Source organism: Ranitomeya imitator, chromosome 5, assembly GCF_032444005.1.
Source record: "Ranitomeya imitator isolate aRanImi1 chromosome 5, aRanImi1.pri, whole genome shotgun sequence".
Lineage (NCBI taxonomy): Eukaryota > Metazoa > Chordata > Amphibia > Anura > Dendrobatidae > Ranitomeya > Ranitomeya imitator.
This window is the reverse complement of record NC_091286.1, coordinates 93,379,938-93,397,100: the sequence shown is the minus strand read 5'-3', so window position 1 is coordinate 93,397,100 and position 17,163 is coordinate 93,379,938. Positions and strand designations below refer to the sequence as shown.

Sequence of the window (17,163 nt, the reverse complement as noted above, 5' to 3'; positions counted from 1 at the left end):
TGGGTTTCACAGGTTTCTGTTTCCCAGTTAATATCCGGGTAGTTAAAGTCCCCCATAACCAGGACCTCATTATGGGTTGCAGCTTCATCTATCTGCTTTAGAAGTAGACTTTCCATGGTTTCTGTTATATTTGGGGGTTTGTAACAGACCCCAATGAGAATTTTGTTACCATTTTTCCTTCCATGAATTTCAACCCATATGGACTCGACATCCTCATTCCCTTCGCTAATATCCTCCCTTAAAGTGGACTTTAGACAAGACTTTACATAGAGACAAACCCCTCCTCCTCTCCGATTTTTACGATCCTTTCTAAACAGACTGTAACCCTGTAAGTTAACTGCCCAGTCATAGCTTTCATCTAACCATGTCTCGGTTATTCCCACTATGTCAAAGTTACCTGTAGATATTTCTGCTTCTAGTTCTTCCATCTTGTTTGTCAGGCTTCTGGCGTTTGCGAGCATGCAGTTTAGAGGATTTTGTTTTGTTCCAATCTCCTCACTGTGGATTGTTTTAGAAATGTTCTTACCTCCCTTCTGAGTATGTTTTCCTGGGTCGTCTTTGTTCGAGTCTAATGTTTTTCTTCCCGTCCCCTCTTCTTCTAGTTTAACGCCCTCCTGATGAGTGTAGCGAGTCTTCTGGCGAATGTGTGTTTCCCAGGTTTGTTGAGGTGTAGTCCGTCTCTGGCGAGGAGTCCATCGTACAAGTAATTCACACCGTGGTCCAGGAATCCGAATCCTTGTTGTCTGCACCATCGTCTTAGCCAGTTGTTTGCATCAAGGATCCTGTTCCATCTCCTGGTGCCATGCCCATCTACTGGAAGGATAGAAGAAAAAACTACCTGTGCATCCAGTTCCTTTACTTTCTTCCCCAACTCTTCAAAGTCCTTGCAGATTGTCGGTAGGTCCTTCCTTGCCGTGTCATTGGTGCCAACATGTATCAGAAGAAATGGGTGGACGTCCTTGGAGCTGAAGAGCTTTGGTATCCTATCGGTCACATCCTTGATCATCGCACCTGGAAGGCAGCATACTTCTCTTGCAGTTATGTCCGGTCTGCAGATGGCTGCTTCTGTGCCTCTCAGTAGTGAGTCTCCCACCACCACCACTCTTCGTTGCTTCTTGGCTGTACTTTTTGCTGTCACTTGTTGCTGTGTGCCCTTTTCTTTTTTGCTTGCTGGTATTGCTTCATTCTTAGGTGTGCCATCTTCATCCTCTACAAAGATTTGATATCGGTTCTTCAGTTGTGTGGTTGGTGATTTCTCCATGGTCTTCTTGCTTCTTTTGGTCACATGCTTCCACTCATCTGCTTTTGGAGGTTCTCTGACACTTTTTGCACCTTCTGTGACCAGTAGAGATGCTTCTGTTCTGTCTAGAAAGTCTTCATTCTCTTTGATGAGTTTCAAAGTTGCTATTCTTTCTTCCAGACCCCGCACCTTTTCTTCTAAAAGGGCCAATTTTTACGGATCAATTTGTGAAACACCTGGGGGTTCAAAGTGTTCACTATGCATCTAGATAAGTTCCTTGGGGCGTCTAGTTTCCAAAATGGGGTCAATTGTGGGGGAGCTCCAATTTTTAGGCACACGGGGGCTCTCCAAACGTGACATGATGTCCGCTAAAGAGTGGAGCCAATTTTTCATTCAAAAAGTCAAATGGCGCTCCTTCCCTTCCAAGCCCTGCCGTGCACCCAAACAGTGGTTTACCCCCACATATGAGGTATCAGCGTACTCAGGACAAATTGGACAACAACTTTCGTGGTTCAGTTTCTCCTTTTACCATAGTGAAAATAAAAAAATTGTTGCTAAAAGATAATTTTTGTGACTAAAAAGTTAAATGTTCATTTTTTCCTTCCATGTTGCTTCTGCTGCTGTGAAGTACCTGAAGGGTTAATAAACTTCTTGAATGTGGTTTTGAGTACCTTGAGGGGTGCATTTTTTAGAATCGTGTCACTTTTGGGTATTTTCAGCCATATAGACCCCCTCAAACTGACTTCAAATGTGAGGTGGTCCCTTAATAAAATGGTTTTGTAAATTTCGTTGTAAAAATGAGAAATCGCTGGTCAAATTTTAACCCTTATAACTTCCTAGCAAAAAAAAAATTTGTTTCCAAAATTCTGCTGATGTAAAGTATACATGTGGGAAATGTTATTTATTAACTATTTTGTGTCACATAACTCTCTGGTTTAACAGAATAAAAATTCAAAATGTGAAAATTGCAAAATTATCAAAATTTTCGCCAAATTTCCGTTTTTATCACAAATAAACGCAGAATTTATTGACCTAAATTTACCACTAACATGAAGCCCAATATGTCACGAAAAAACAGTCTCAGAACCGCTAGGATCCGTTGAAGCGTTCCTGAGTTATTACCTCATAAAGGGACACTGGTCAGAATTGCAAAAAACGGCAAGGTCTTTAAGGTCAAAATAGTCTGGGTCATGAAGGGGTTAAAAGAAGCAAAACCTAATGACATAAAGTAAAATGTGTCACAAAAAAACCCACAGAATCACTGGAATATGTTGAAGCTAGCTGGAGTTATTACTACATAAAGTGACACGTGTCACTTGAAATATGTGGCTCGGTCATTTAGGTCAAAATTTGCTTTGCCTTTAAGGGGTTAAAATGATTTTTACCAATCTTCTGCTATGTGTTGTTGTAGGGTATATTGTAAGTTGTGCTATTTATGAAATACAGCCGTATCATACATTATGTCTAGATTCTAAAAAAAAAAAATACATAAATATCTCTAATGTTTTATTGGTTTTAATAATAATAATCTTTATTTATATAGCGCCAACATATTCTGCAGCGTTTTGTTAAGAAAGTGAAGTGTATCAAGGTCACTTGTTTGTCACCCGCTCTGGCATTTAAAACATGTAAATAAACGACTTTTTTTTTCTGCGTGATGTATCTGTGAATCCACCTGTGAAAATGGCGAGGTCTTAGGGAGAACTTAACAGCCACAGTCAGTGTGACACTAATGACTTAATTTAGTAGCTTTGAAGTGAGAGGTCATCAATGCAAGCTTAGATTTATAGGCAGGGCAACCAGAACAGCAGGGGGAAACCTTTCATGTATTTTTGAAGACTTCAATGCAATCCTTCTTCCTGAAGAAGAAAAAAATAATAATAATGTCACAGTCAAGGAATTGGATAAAACTTCGCTTTTTTTTTTGTTTGTTTCAGTCTCATTTATGAAAACTTGTTTTGTACAAAAATCGTAAAAATAAAATAAACAATGTGTGTCTAGTGGCAATGACTTTGGGTAGGATTACTGGATTTAATAATCCACTTCTAGTGCCTTTTCTTATTCCAGCAGACCGGGACAGATATAAAGCTTCCTCTGTACCAGCCACCTGATCTGCGTGGCCTTGATTTCATGGCTATTACGCGTGGCCGTTTTCTTTTATGCCGTTCATGTGATCATAGAATTATAATCGTGTTCCTAAAGTTGAAGTGATTTAGGGATAAAGTTAAACACAGATGTCTGCTCGTATCTTATAATAATAGAATTTAAATTGATCAGGGGGTACGTACACCCGGCAGGCACGTGTCATTTTGAAAGGTTGTGGTCTTTCACAGCTTCTTCCTTGTCTCAGTTGCCTCTAATCAATGATAAAATATAAACAAAATATATCATGCAGACAAATCTATCTACAAGTCAGATTGTCATGAAATAAATGAACCCCAAACTTAATTAGACTTTTTGCAACATTTCACATGTTAAATAGTGATGAGTGAGTATACTTATTGCTTGGGTTTTCCCGGGCACGCTCTGGTGGTCTCCAAGTATTTGTAAGTGCTCGGAGATTTAGTTTTTGTTGACTCAGCTGCATGATTTATGGCTGCTATCCAGCCTGAGTACATGTGGGGGTTGCCTGGTTTCTAGGGAATCCCCACATGTACTCAGGCTGGCTAGGAGTCGTAAATCATGCAGTTGCGGCAACGAAAACTAAATCTCCGAGCAGTCACAAATACTCGGAGATCACCTGAGTGTGCTCGGGAAAACCCGAGCAACGAGTATACATCACTAATGTTAAAGCTATTAAAAAACTAATGCTCTTTTAGAAGGATTTGACTGGTGTTGTTTCAAATGAACACTGTGTTTTAGGGTTGTCTTTATGGTCATCTGTATTCTATTAATATGGTTCTGTTTTGGAGTAACCTCTTTAAGAGTTGCTAATCCTTGGTGGTCGTTTTGTTTGATCACACTTCGAAGCACAATGCATTTTACCTACACCTCACCATCAAATATGTGACATAGCTACTTATCTTTGATTTACGTAGCTTACATGACAAGAAAATAAACTTCTCATCTACATAAAGCTGTTGTCCAGCAAAAAGAGTTGGTGTGAACCAATCTGCACAATCCCAGTCCATCGACCACGATAACCCTTAGTGGCCCCCGGCTGGGAGTGAGTACCACCTTTCTTGATGGCATCCTGGCTCTTCTTTTGATTAGATGACCTGGCGTCACTCTGTAATGGTGACAACGTCCCAAGCCAGCTAATCAAAAGAAAAGCCACGAATGCCATCAGGTAAAAGGCGGTTCTTGGCTCCTGGCCAGTGATGACAGACCACTGTCATGACTTATAAACTGGGATATGGAAATTGAGCTGCACCAACTTTACCTGCAAATAAAATATTTTTTTAAAGGACTCGACTGTTTATAGAAAAAAATACTTGCCCTCACTAATTCGCTACATATCCTATTCTCCAGTATATGTTTGCAAATGTTTCTAGTGTTTATCTTCTGTTTCGGTGTTCTGTACCGTGGACACGTGGTTATTTCCCATTTGCTAATTGTATTATACATCAAACATTTCCTTTATGTCCACAGCTCTATGGTCCTCCCTTTCCTATTCTGTTTTTGACAGATCATGTTTCTCATGCTGGGCAACATATTATGCAGATCTCGGCAAACAGGCAACCAGTTTTTAGTAGCAGAGCTATGTTGGAACGCTCGGCAATTTGCACTTTGCATGGTTCTCGGGCGCCTTTCTGAACAGATTCCTTTCAATTTGGCGTGCAGCTTCTTGTCCCATCTTACTCTATTCAGGCTGTTTTCTTATACTTCTATATATTCTTTCTCCCACTCTGGAACTGTGTGGCACCACACTCAAGCTTGTATACATTGCAACAGCTAACCTCTGCCCTTATAGTCACTATTGACTGTCTTCAACACAGCGGTTACACACCACACATAAAGCCCCATACAGGGCTGCTGTACAGAGCAGGACAAGTCATGAAAATAAAAAATAAACAATTTCTAAGCTATGGGTTCCCTACACTCCCTGACCGAAGTTATGTCGCTTATGCATGTTATGTAAATAAAAGCTTATAACCTGACGTTAAATTCATCTATTGGTTGTATAAATTATTCTTTTGAAAGCTGAAACCCTCCGAAATGTGGTTTAGGTTAAGAAAATAAATTGGCATCAATGCAGAAATATTGATCAGTTAATGGACACAGAATGGTCAGATTTTGGCAAGACAAAAGTTTTGTCGCCTACAAACAGTAATGTGATATTCAAACAAATAATTATCTTAAAATACAAATATATGTTGCATAACATTGGTGAATGAAGTTGTGGTGCTATTAGTCATATTTAATATTTTGTGTGACTTCCATGAGCTTGAAGGACTGCATCCATGCGGTTCAACAATGATTCATACAGTTTATTAATGAAGTCATCAGGAATAGCAAAGAATGCAGTCTTACATGCCTCCTAGAGTTCATCTAGATTCCTTGGTTTTGTCTTTCAAGCTTCCTCTTTCATCCTGCCCCAAACATGCTCAATGATGTTCATGTCTGGTGACTGGGCTGGCCAGTCCTTGAGCACCTTGATCTTTTTTGTCTGGAGGAACTTTGTTGTAGAGATGGATGTATGAGATGGAGCACCATCCTGCAGCACAATTTGACCACTTTTATGATTTGGAATATAAGATGTCGCTGATACTTCTTGATATTTTAGTCTATTGATATTGCCTCCACCTTGCAAATGTTTCACACACCCCCATACTGAATGTAACCCCAGACCATGATCTTTCCACCACCAAATTGAACTGTTTTCTGGGTGTATTTTGGATCCATACGGGCTCCAGTAGGTCTCCTGCAGTATTTGTGGCAGCTGTGGTGTAATTCTACTGAAGATTCATCACAGAAATCCACCTTCTGCCACTTATCCAGCGTCCATCAGTTTAGCAGGCTGTGGGACTTTGTAAATGCCACATGGTTTTTTATTTGCCTTTTGTTTAGTGCTGGCTTCTGGGCACTGATTCGACCATGGAGGCCATTTCGAGACACAATCCTACAAACTGTTCTAGTTGACACAGGGACTTGAGGTGACCAGGCATGTTGGAGCTCTGCTACAGTGGAGGAGGGGCTTGCTTTGGATTTTCTAACCAACAAACGTTCCTCCTCAGCAGTTGTCTTGCGGGGTCTGCCAGACCTGGGCTTGTCAATCACATCTCCAGTCTCTTCAAATCTTTTTTTAATTCTTTGTACTGACGCTGAGACACATTAAAGGTGCCAGCCACCTCTGCAGTGGATCTGGTCTTCAGCCTCTTGATAATCCAGGCTTTGGTCGCAGGTTGGATTTTTGGCATGTTGTCAGAGCTCAAGTTGCATTTCAAATGAAGGTCTGGGGTGCTAGGTTTCTTTTTATACACACACACTAATTAACTAATCATTTACTGAGCACAGGTGACGATGTAAACTAAGATTGGGTGCATTATATGACCAGGCGACAAAACTTTTGTCTTGCCAAAATGTGACCATTCTGTGTCCATTAACTGATCAATATTTCTGCATTGATGCCAATTTATTTTCTTAACCAAAACCACATTTCAGAGGGTTTCAACTTTCAAAAGAATAATTTATACAACCAATAGATTACGGTAATTTAACGTCAGGTTATAAGCTTTTATTTACATAACATGGATAAGCGACATAACTTCTGTTATGGAGTCTATTGCTTAAAACATTTGGAAACCATGGCTTAAAAAAAACTCTGGACGACAAATGTTTAAAGGGATTCAGCCACACATTTTTTAACCAGTGTGCAATAATATGAAGTAATATTCGCCTTATGAATTCATGTTGCTTTTGTGCTGATTTTTCTATTCATCTGCCAGTCTCTATTCACTATGCTTTACAAATGGCTTTTCAAGCCAATCACTGGATGTAGAAATGATGTATCGCTATTCTTGTCACTACTGTGGCTAGTGATTGGCAGTACAATTACATGTCATCTTGACAAGTCATTGCTGGTGCCAAGGTGAACAGAGACCAGTGGGAGCCAAGGAAGCTTTGAAATAGCAGCAGTAAGGGGAATGGGAAAGTGAGTGACTCCTTTTGCCATTTTTTTTAACTAAATTTTTATTGATGATACAACAGTTATAACAAATATAGAACAGTCACAAACATCTTTTACATTCAAAGACAAAGAAAGTTGGAAGAGGGTCAATACCTCATCCAACACATGGACGTGAAGAAATAAATAAAAATAAAAACTAAAGCAGTTTGTCAAAATTGTATCCTTAATATGAACAGACAAAAAAACAAGAGACACACCATTGGGGAGGAGGGGGAAGGAAAAGGAAGGGGGAAAAGTAAGCACCTGAAGGAGGGGAGGACAATGGACAAATATTCGATCTACTGTGATCTTTGCGCCCAAAAGTAGTCCCAAGGAGCCCAGACTGAGTCTAAGCACTCCAACCTTGCATTGAGTACCATGGTCATATAGTCCATCCGTCTAATGTCATTAATACTGTAGAGTAGATGGAGGAAAGATGGCGAAGAAACCTGCCTCCAATTAAGAGCAATCAAACATCTTGCCACGGTAAGAATGTGAAGTAACAGTTTTGCTGCCCTCTTCCCCATCCTCCTAGGGGTAAGATTCAGCAGATATATAGTCGAATCTAGTCCAACTTAAGCATAAAGCACCTTGGAAGTCAATGAACCCACTTCCCTCCAGAAATTCTGAATCTCCTAATACATCCAGAAGATATGATGCAGTGTATCCACATCTAGGCCGCAACGCCAGCACACATTTGGAATCGCAGGGTTCAGTCTATTCTGAAGATCTGGAGTATGGTACCAAAACATTAATATCTTATACTGATTCTCTTTATAGATGGTACACATAGACGATTTAGTCGCCTTTTCCCAAATTATATGCCGTTTTTGGGGCGAAAGTTCCTCTCCCAGAATGGTTTCCCATCTGCTCTTGTAAGGATGCCTTGGTTGACGACCATCTTGAGGGGAACAGAAAATTTTATAGATTTCTGAAATCAAATCTTTAGTCGTCATCCCCCTCTTGCAGATCCTCTCAAAATCAGTCGGTAGAGAGATTCCCGAGGAGCCAAAGAGGGAGGAGGCAAAATGCATGATTTGTAAGTATTGGTAAAATTCTTTATTAGTAATGGAGAATTTAGATTTAACTTCATCAAATGAAAGCAGCTCAAGCATGTCACCGTCCACCACATCCGCAAATCTAAATAGACCCGCAGAGGACCAAGAATGGGCCATTGCATGTTCAAGACTGCTTGGTAACCGGGGTTGGAATATGAAGGAAATCATAGGTGAATTTTGAGAGGCTAAAGCAAACTTCTTCATATATGAGTGCCAGATTTCCCTTGTAAATGGAATCGGGCCCAAAAGGAGCTCCGGGACCACCGCAGAAAATTTTGAAGGATTGGGGCCAGCCACAACTTCTCTATCTCTGTCCATTTATTTTATGCCCAAAGCAAGGCCCCGAAGGGATTCTACGAAGATGAGCAGTCCAATAATATTTAATTATTTCTGGATCCGATAGTCCTCCCTTTGACTTAGGGGAGACAAGGACACGCTTAGAGATCCGATGACGACCATCTTTCCAAATGAACCTCATCATAGCCACCTGGAGGGACTTGAGCTGCTTTTGCCATTTTACACTTGTTGTTTCTTTTATACCTGTTGTTTTTGGGTAAACCCTTAAAAAAATGTTTAATTCTGAAGTACGGTAGTTAAAAACTGATAATTGCCATTCCATTGTTTCTTATCATACTCACAATTCCTCACCCACCCCAGCACTCTCCTACCTACCACATATTCTGAAATCTACATGCTATTAACCCACACGCACTTTCAGACTCCCTACACTCATCATTGTCCCCAATCTCCTCTTTTTCCTGTCCTGATCTGGCTGTACATCACTTCAATGACACTCTTAGAAGCACCCTTGACCAAGTAGCTCCCCTCACCCTCAGAACCTCCAAACACAGAGTAAAACAGCCCTGGCTCACATAGCAAACCCGATTTCTCCAGCGATGCTCTGGGTGTGCTGAACGCTTATGGAGGAAAATTCGCACACCAGAAGACTTCATACACTTCAAATTTATGTTAAGGACCTATAACTCTGCCCTTCACCTCGTCAAACAGACCTACTTCACCACTCTGATCTCCTCACTATCCAACAACCCCAATAAACTTTTTGACACCTTTCACTCCCTCCTCAGGCCAAAAGCACAAGCCCCTATCACAGACATTTGTACTGATGACCTGGCCTCCCACTTTATAGAGAAAATAGATAATATCTGTCAGGAAATCCACTCCCAGACACCAAGTGCAGTGGCTCCCATCCCTCCCTGCATCTCCCTTGGCTCACTCTCCACATTCGATCCCATCACAGAAGAAGTAGTCTCCAAGCTCTTCTCTTCTTCTTGTCAGACTACATGCACCACCGACCCCATTCCTTCACATCTCCTCCAGTCTATAACCAGTCATCACAACTCGCCTAACTACAATCTTTAATCTCTCCCTCTCCTCTGGCATTTTCCCATCCTCCTTCAAACACTATCTATTACTAAAGAAACCCGCCCTTGACCCATCCTGCACAAATAACTACAAACCGGTCTCTAATCTCCCCTTCATCTCTTAACAGTTGGAGCGCCTGGTCTGCTCCTGCCTTACTTGTTACCTTTCCGCTCATTCCCTCCTAAACCCTTCACAGTCCGGTTTCCATCCCTTACATGCGACAGAAACTGCACTCCTCAAGGTGACCTATGACCTTCTGACAGCAGAATGTAATGGTGACCAGTCCCTGCTCATTCTTCTCGACCTTTTTGCAGCTTTCGACACTGTTGACCACCCTCTCCTACTCTCTAGGCTCCAGTTACAAGGCATTAAGGACACTGCTCTCTCCTGGTTCTCCTTCTATTTTTCTGACCACTCCTTCAGTGTTCTGTTCTCTGGCTTCACTTCATCTCCTCTTCCTCTCACTGTCGGGGTACCTCAGGGCCCAGTCCCTGGCCCCCTTCTCTTCTCCCTCTACATGGCCCCAATTGGACAGACCATCCGCAGATTTGGTTTTCAGTATCATCTTTATGCTGATGACACACAACTATACACGTCATCACCTGACCTTACCCCACTGTACTACAGAACGCCACTGACTGTCTGTCTGCAGTCTCCAACATCATGTCCGCTCTCTATCTGAAACTCAACCTCTCCAAAACTGAACTACTTCTGCTCCCACCATCTACTAACCTCCCTAAATCTGACATTTCCCTCTCCGTGGGTGGCACCGTAATAACACCCTGGCCGCAGGCGCTCTGTCTGGGTGTTGTGTTTGACTCCGATCTCTCCTTCACCTCCCATATACAATCTCTTTCCCGCTCGTGCCGCTTACACCTAAAGAACATCTCTAGAATCCGCCCTTTTCTCACCATGGAAACAACAAAAACCCTCACTGTCGCCTTGATCCACTCCCGCCTGGACTACTGCAATGCTCTATTAATTGGCCTCCCTATTACTCGATTTTCCCTTCTCCAGTCTATCCTTAATGCAGCAGTTAGGGTTGTCCATCTAGCTAATCGTTACTCGGACGCGTCTGCTCTTCGCCAGTCATTACACAAGCTTCCCATTCATTACAGAATACAATTCAAAGTACTTGTTCTCACCCACAAAGCTCTCCACAGTGCGGCACCCCCATATATCTCCTCCCTCATTTTGGTCTATCAGCCTAACCGACCGCTGCGCTCTGCAATTGACCTTCAACTAACCTCTGCACTAATCCGTACCTCCGACTCCAAGACTTCTCCCGTGCTGCGCCAATCCTCTGGAATGCTCTACCCAAAGATATTAGGACCATCCACAATTTGCATAGTTTTAGGCGCTCCCTCAAAACACATTCGTTCAGAGCGGCCTACCACGTTCACTAATCAAAGTCATTTTATGTTTGTTTGTGTGTGTGCGTAGCCCATTCACTATCCCCATCTATCCCCCACCCTCTGAAGATGGCTGGACCATCATTGTAAATACATCATTGTAAATACACACCTGCACTTTGTATCTCCCCCACCTCATTGTAGATTGTAAGCTCTCACGAGAAGGGTTGTCTTATTTTGCTTTAATTATTGTATTGTTAACGTTGTTACTTATGACTGTTGTGTTTGAAACTGTTAAACTGTAAAGCGCTGTGGAATATGTTGACGCTATATAAATAGAGATTATTATTACATGTTTTACTATTACAGGTTGAACCGGTGATTTTATTTGCAATAGTTATCATTTGCTTTGTTTCTTTTGCTTTTAATTCATTTCTAAAATTAATTTTCCGGGTTTTTTTTTTTTTCAGATGTTGGAATTTTATGCTTTTGATTTAAGCATCATTTACCTATTGTAAACTGTTTAAGAAAATGATACTGTCTTTGGATTCCAGGGTTAACGCCGGACAGTACTAATTTAAAAGGTATTTTATGGGAGAAGCGGAGTTCAGAAGGCACCGTATCTTCAAGTGAACCAAGCCCTATACATAGGTAAACCCAGTTTTGTTTTGTTTTTTAGTATTTTATTTCTTTTTCTTTTTAGTTTGACTTTCTGTGAACTAAATCTAAAATCACTGTTTAAGTTTTGAATGGCTTGGCTACATTTTTTCACGAAGCCCAGGTATTGTTGTGCAGCTGTTGTGTTCTCATTTTAAGACTCAATTGACATTGCACTGAACCTCAAATTAACGTGTACAGCTGCTCTCCGTAGGGCTACTTAGAAACCAGACAAAGGCAGTTGTCAGGCAGAGAGCAGACATAATGCAGCAAGAGTCTTGAAGAAATAAAGTGGTGTATTTATTCTAGTTGATATTGACAGAATGTAAACCAAGCTTCATTCAATGCATTTTTCTTTTTGTGTTATTCATTACCGGACTTATATCACTTCCTCTTTTAATATCCAATTTAGTAATTCTTCTGTTTGTAGCCATTTAATTTATTCAATTAAATCAGCCGCCTAGGTGTTCCTACCAAATGTAAGACAGAATGACAGAAGAGTGGATTTTTTTAATCAATAAGTGTCATCGTGTTAATTGAATGAAAATATTTAATTAACTTGGAGTCTACACTGAATACTAACAAATATTAAATATTGCAATGTAAAACGTGAATAACTACCTAATCTGTATACATGATGGCAAAAAAATTAAAGGGACACTTAACTTACACATTGGATCTCTTTGAGTGAAGGATTCATGTTGAATATGTTTACTAATATAAATTGTGCAATCCATTGAGAACAATATTACATACAATGGTCCATGAACAAAATCATCAACCATTTAAAGGGGGTGCCCACTACTAGGACCACCCCTTCTTAAACTAAATGTTTGGTCCATGATAAAAGAATAAAGCCGTTTCATTCTACCGCATCACAGCCCTAGGACCGCGAATGCCGATACCGCTGGAAAGGAGCCGGCTTGGTAGGTGAATAGATGTTTTATTATTTTATCGGGGCTAAAAACTTAGTTTAAGAAGGGTGATTTGCAATCCAGCCATTAAAGGGGTTGTCCAGTACTAGGACAAACCCTTTAAATGGCTGGATTGCAAATCACCCTGAATATCGAAGTAAAAAAATTAACTCAGTCTGATCTATTTTGCTTGAATTTAATCACAACAAATCATAATGTGACTTAGTATTTGTATGGCCCCGTGTGTTTGTATGGGCTCCTGACAATGTCTGAGCATGTTGATAATAAGATGGCAGATGGTGTCTTAAGTTTCTTCTTCAATCCAAGGAAATAGGTAGGTTCCAACTCCAGTTACAATAGTGATTAGAAATCGTTCAAAATATATATTCCATGAAAAAATCTTGGGGAAGATTTTTTTTAAACTAAGATATGCTGCTACTGCAATGTCGGAGAACATCTGAAACGCGATGCAGTTGCAGCATATTATTTTCTAATCTATCTTTCCCAGTATTTCTTCATGGAATATATATCTTAATTGATTTCAATTGATTTTATATTCAATTTGAATAAAGGAACTGGAGTTGGAACCTATCTTCGATATTTCTACGTTTGGTCTGGACAAACTTTTGTGCTCATGTTGAGTTGAACTGCATAACGTGAGCTGGCAACCTCGCTAATTTTTTTCATTATCTCCTTCAATGCCTGAATAAGGACATAAGTGAGCACCTGGACTTTCTGTGGCAATACTTGGCGGCATTCAGTGTACCATTGGCTATTAGACGGAGGTTCGTGTGACACAACAAATATACGCCTCTCAAACCACATGATCACTAAATGGGGCAAGATGGATGACATTTGTTCACCATGACATCTTCATTCTCTTTGATGTCTATCATGTGCTCAGTATGAACCTGCTTTCATCTGTGAAGAGAATGTGGTGCTAATGCCAGACCTGCCAAATTCTGTTGTGTTATGGCAAATGCCAATCTGCAGGGTGCTAGACTGTGAGTACTGGTCCCACCACAAGTCATCAGGGCCCTAATCCACCCTTATAGAGTTTGTTTCTGACAGATAAGTCATGCACATTAGTATCCCACTTGAGGTCATTTTGTTGGGTTCTCGCAGTGATCATTCTTTTCATACATGCAAAAAGATATGGATCTAGCTCTTCTATGGACCTGTGTGGCTATTATCGTGTTTGCGCCTTGTCCTGGTATCTGCTCCAAAGTCTTGACTGTTCTGGGAAGCAGGACAAACCTTCTTGTGATAGAACATGCCTGGAGAAAGTAGATTACCTGTGCAATCTGAATGGGATGCAGGTATAGCCTGATGATACCAAGTAGTGCCAAAGACACTAGCAAAATGCAAAACTGGAGAAGGATCAGTCAGGAGGGATAGAGAATAGAGTATTTGTCTGTGGCCACCACCTGCAGAACCATTCCCTCTTTATAGGTTGTCTTTTTGTTGCCTGCTCCTGTTCTCACTTTCTTTTTTACCAGGGCGGGTGAAATGAGTTTATAATTTCTTATGCTTCCTAATGGGACAGATTGATATCTCTGAAGCTGAATTGACTTGAGGATCTACTGTGATTCTGAGGTTTTCTTTTCAGATTATTTAAATGGAGACATAAACACAGACCCAGATGAAGCATTGAAAAAAATGTAATTCTAGCTTAAAAGAATTGTAGAAAATTAGAAGTGTGTATGTTTTTGGGTTTTTTCCAGAAAAAGTACCTTTCTTGTCCATGGGCTGTCTTTGCTGCTGTAGCTCAGCCCCATTACTTAAACATTAAGATGATCTGGTTACTTTACTTTGGAATATGCCAATACACAACAGTGAAATTCAATGTAACTCAACTCAAAATGCCTAGCATTTTTTTTGTATCATTTTATAGGCTTAAAATACATTTTTGAGACCTCTTTCCTGCTATTTGCACCTATAAAACACTCTTGGTCAACAACCCTTAATCTAGCTCCTTTCAAATTCAGACTGGTCACCTTCATTGCCTGTTAATCAGTCACCCAACTCCACACACTCCTAGATTGACCAAGAGGATCCACATCAATATTGCATATATCTTATATCTCAATATTTTTTATTTTTCCGTGATGCATATGCTATCTATCTCTGTAGTCTATCTGTACATTCTACGAAAAAAAATCAGGAATGATAAATCCCTATTTAGAAGCATTAACATGGAACTCAATGTAGACATGAGTGGAATTTATCATTCCCTCTGTTAGTTTAATGGTATAAAAAATGCAACATAGGGTGCCAACCTCTGCGCCTAACCAGGGACAAATCCGAGTCAGATTAAGGACTCTCCTAGTCTGAGCAGCGACCTGTTGGGTTCAGGTGTTTGTATCTCCTGATTTGTATGTAACACGTGTGAGTGTGCTTATACAGTCATAACAATTCCAATGATGAATTGCTAATGGACGAATAGGGGAATGTTTGGGAATCTGAACTTCTTAATAATAATCTTTATTTTTATATAGCGCTAACATATTCCGCAGCGCTTTACAGTTTACACACATTATCATCGCTGTCCCCAATGGGGATCACAATCTAAATTCCCTATCAGTATGTCTTTGGAGTGTGGGAGAAAACCGGAGAACCCGGAGGAAACCCACGCAAACACGGGGAGAACATACAAGCTCCTTGCAGATGTTGTCCTTGGTGGGATTTAACCCCTTAGTGACCGAGCCAAATTTTTGAAATCTGACCAGTGTCACTTTATGTGGTAATAACTCTGCAACGCTTCAACAAATCCCAGTGATTTTGAGATTGTTTTTTCGTGACACATTATACTTTATGATAATGGTAAATTTTGTTCAACATTTTTTGTGTTTATTTATAAAAAATATCAAAAATTTGAGAAAAATGTTAAAAAATTAGCAATTTTCTAAATTTGAATGATTATCCCTTTAATCCAGATAGTCATACAACAGCAAACCATTAATAAATAACATTTCCCACATGTCTGCTTTACATCAGCACCATTTGTAAAATGTTATTTTATTTTGTTAGCATTTTAGGAGGTTTAAAAATGTAGCAGCAATTTTTCATTTTTTCAAAGAAATTTACAAAATTTATTTTTTTAGGGACTTATCCATGTTTGAAGTGACTTTAGGGGTCCCATATATTGGGAAACCCACAAACGTGATACCATTTTAAAAACAGCACCCCTAAACATATTGAAAACTGCTGTCACGTAGTTTATTAACCCTTCAGGTGCTTTACAGGAATTAATGCAAAGTGGTATGACAGAAATGAAAATGTGTATTTTTACCACCTAAGTGTTGCTAACTTCTAAACAGATTACTACAGCCGTCAGACTCTAAGGCCGCGATTTGGTCATGAATGGCCATGGCAAACATCAGGACCATAAAATCATGATCTGAGGGCACCAATTGTGACAAAGAAGAAGCCCCCACACTCTGTTAACCATTTATAATGATGTAGTCACTATTGACAGCAGCATCTAAGGGGTTAAACAGATTTAGATGGTGCAAATACTGATCGTGGCTGGTACAGCAAGTTGTCAGCTATAGTGTACAACCGACAGATGCTGAATTGTCATCTGTATGGGGAGGCTATTCTCTTATATCTCAGGTCAGTTAAAAGACGTATTGGCGGTCATTAAGGGGTTAAACCCAGGACTCCAGCGCTGCAAGGCTGCAGTGCTAACCACTGAGTCACCCTGCTGCCCCAATTTCGTGGACTCAACTGAGTTTGAATTGAATATGGTAAGTATGTTGTATTATTAAATTATCCCAATTCTCAGAGAAAATGTAATAATTTCTGGTTGCTGTCAGCTGCTCTTCATACTGTGTTGTAGAATTTCTTGGATTATATCAACAGTGATGAGTATAGATATGTGACTGAAGAAAGATCTCTGTAAAGTGAAGATTACAATGCCTACACATCCAGAACACTATGTTAATTATTACTGATCGCTGCCACTTAATTAATGGACTTTCCAGATGAGCTAAGAAAAGCAACAGTACAATGTACAAGTCATAGACACTCAGCAAAACGCATGAAAATTTGATCTACAGCCATAGCACTCGTCTATGGAGTACAGTGATATATTTATCAGTTGCAATTATTCCTCTGTGCCGTCTTGAAGACTGACTATAGAGCTTCCTTTATTTTGTTTTTGCTTCCATTTCCTTTTGCTGATCAACATAAATCATGCGTAGTCATAAAAGACTAAACTATTACGGCGCATCCACTTACCAGATTCATGTATGAGCAGGATCAAAAGCAAATCCAACATTAGTCAATAAAAAGTATGATCTGGAGACATGTAATTGCAGGAAACATCAGTAACGATTTATAATACATTGATCAACAGTTCATTCTGTGTGCCTTCCATACTTTACGGAAGATATAACATGTGCATTATTATTTCTCACTCTTTCTTATTTCTCATCAGTTCCAAAAA

General features: G+C 40.1%; 1 protein-coding gene across 1 annotated transcript in view; it reads left to right on the top strand.

The window, feature by feature from the left end:
• KIZ (kizuna centrosomal protein) overlaps positions 1 to 17,163 on the top strand; it is a 194,295-nt gene that overhangs the window by 136,998 nt on the left and 40,134 nt on the right. The window contains exon 12 of the mRNA XM_069768928.1: positions 11,697 to 11,793. Within this exon, the coding sequence (XP_069625029.1) occupies positions 11,697 to 11,793 (97 nt within the window). The remainder of the gene's footprint in view (positions 1 to 11,696; positions 11,794 to 17,163) is intronic.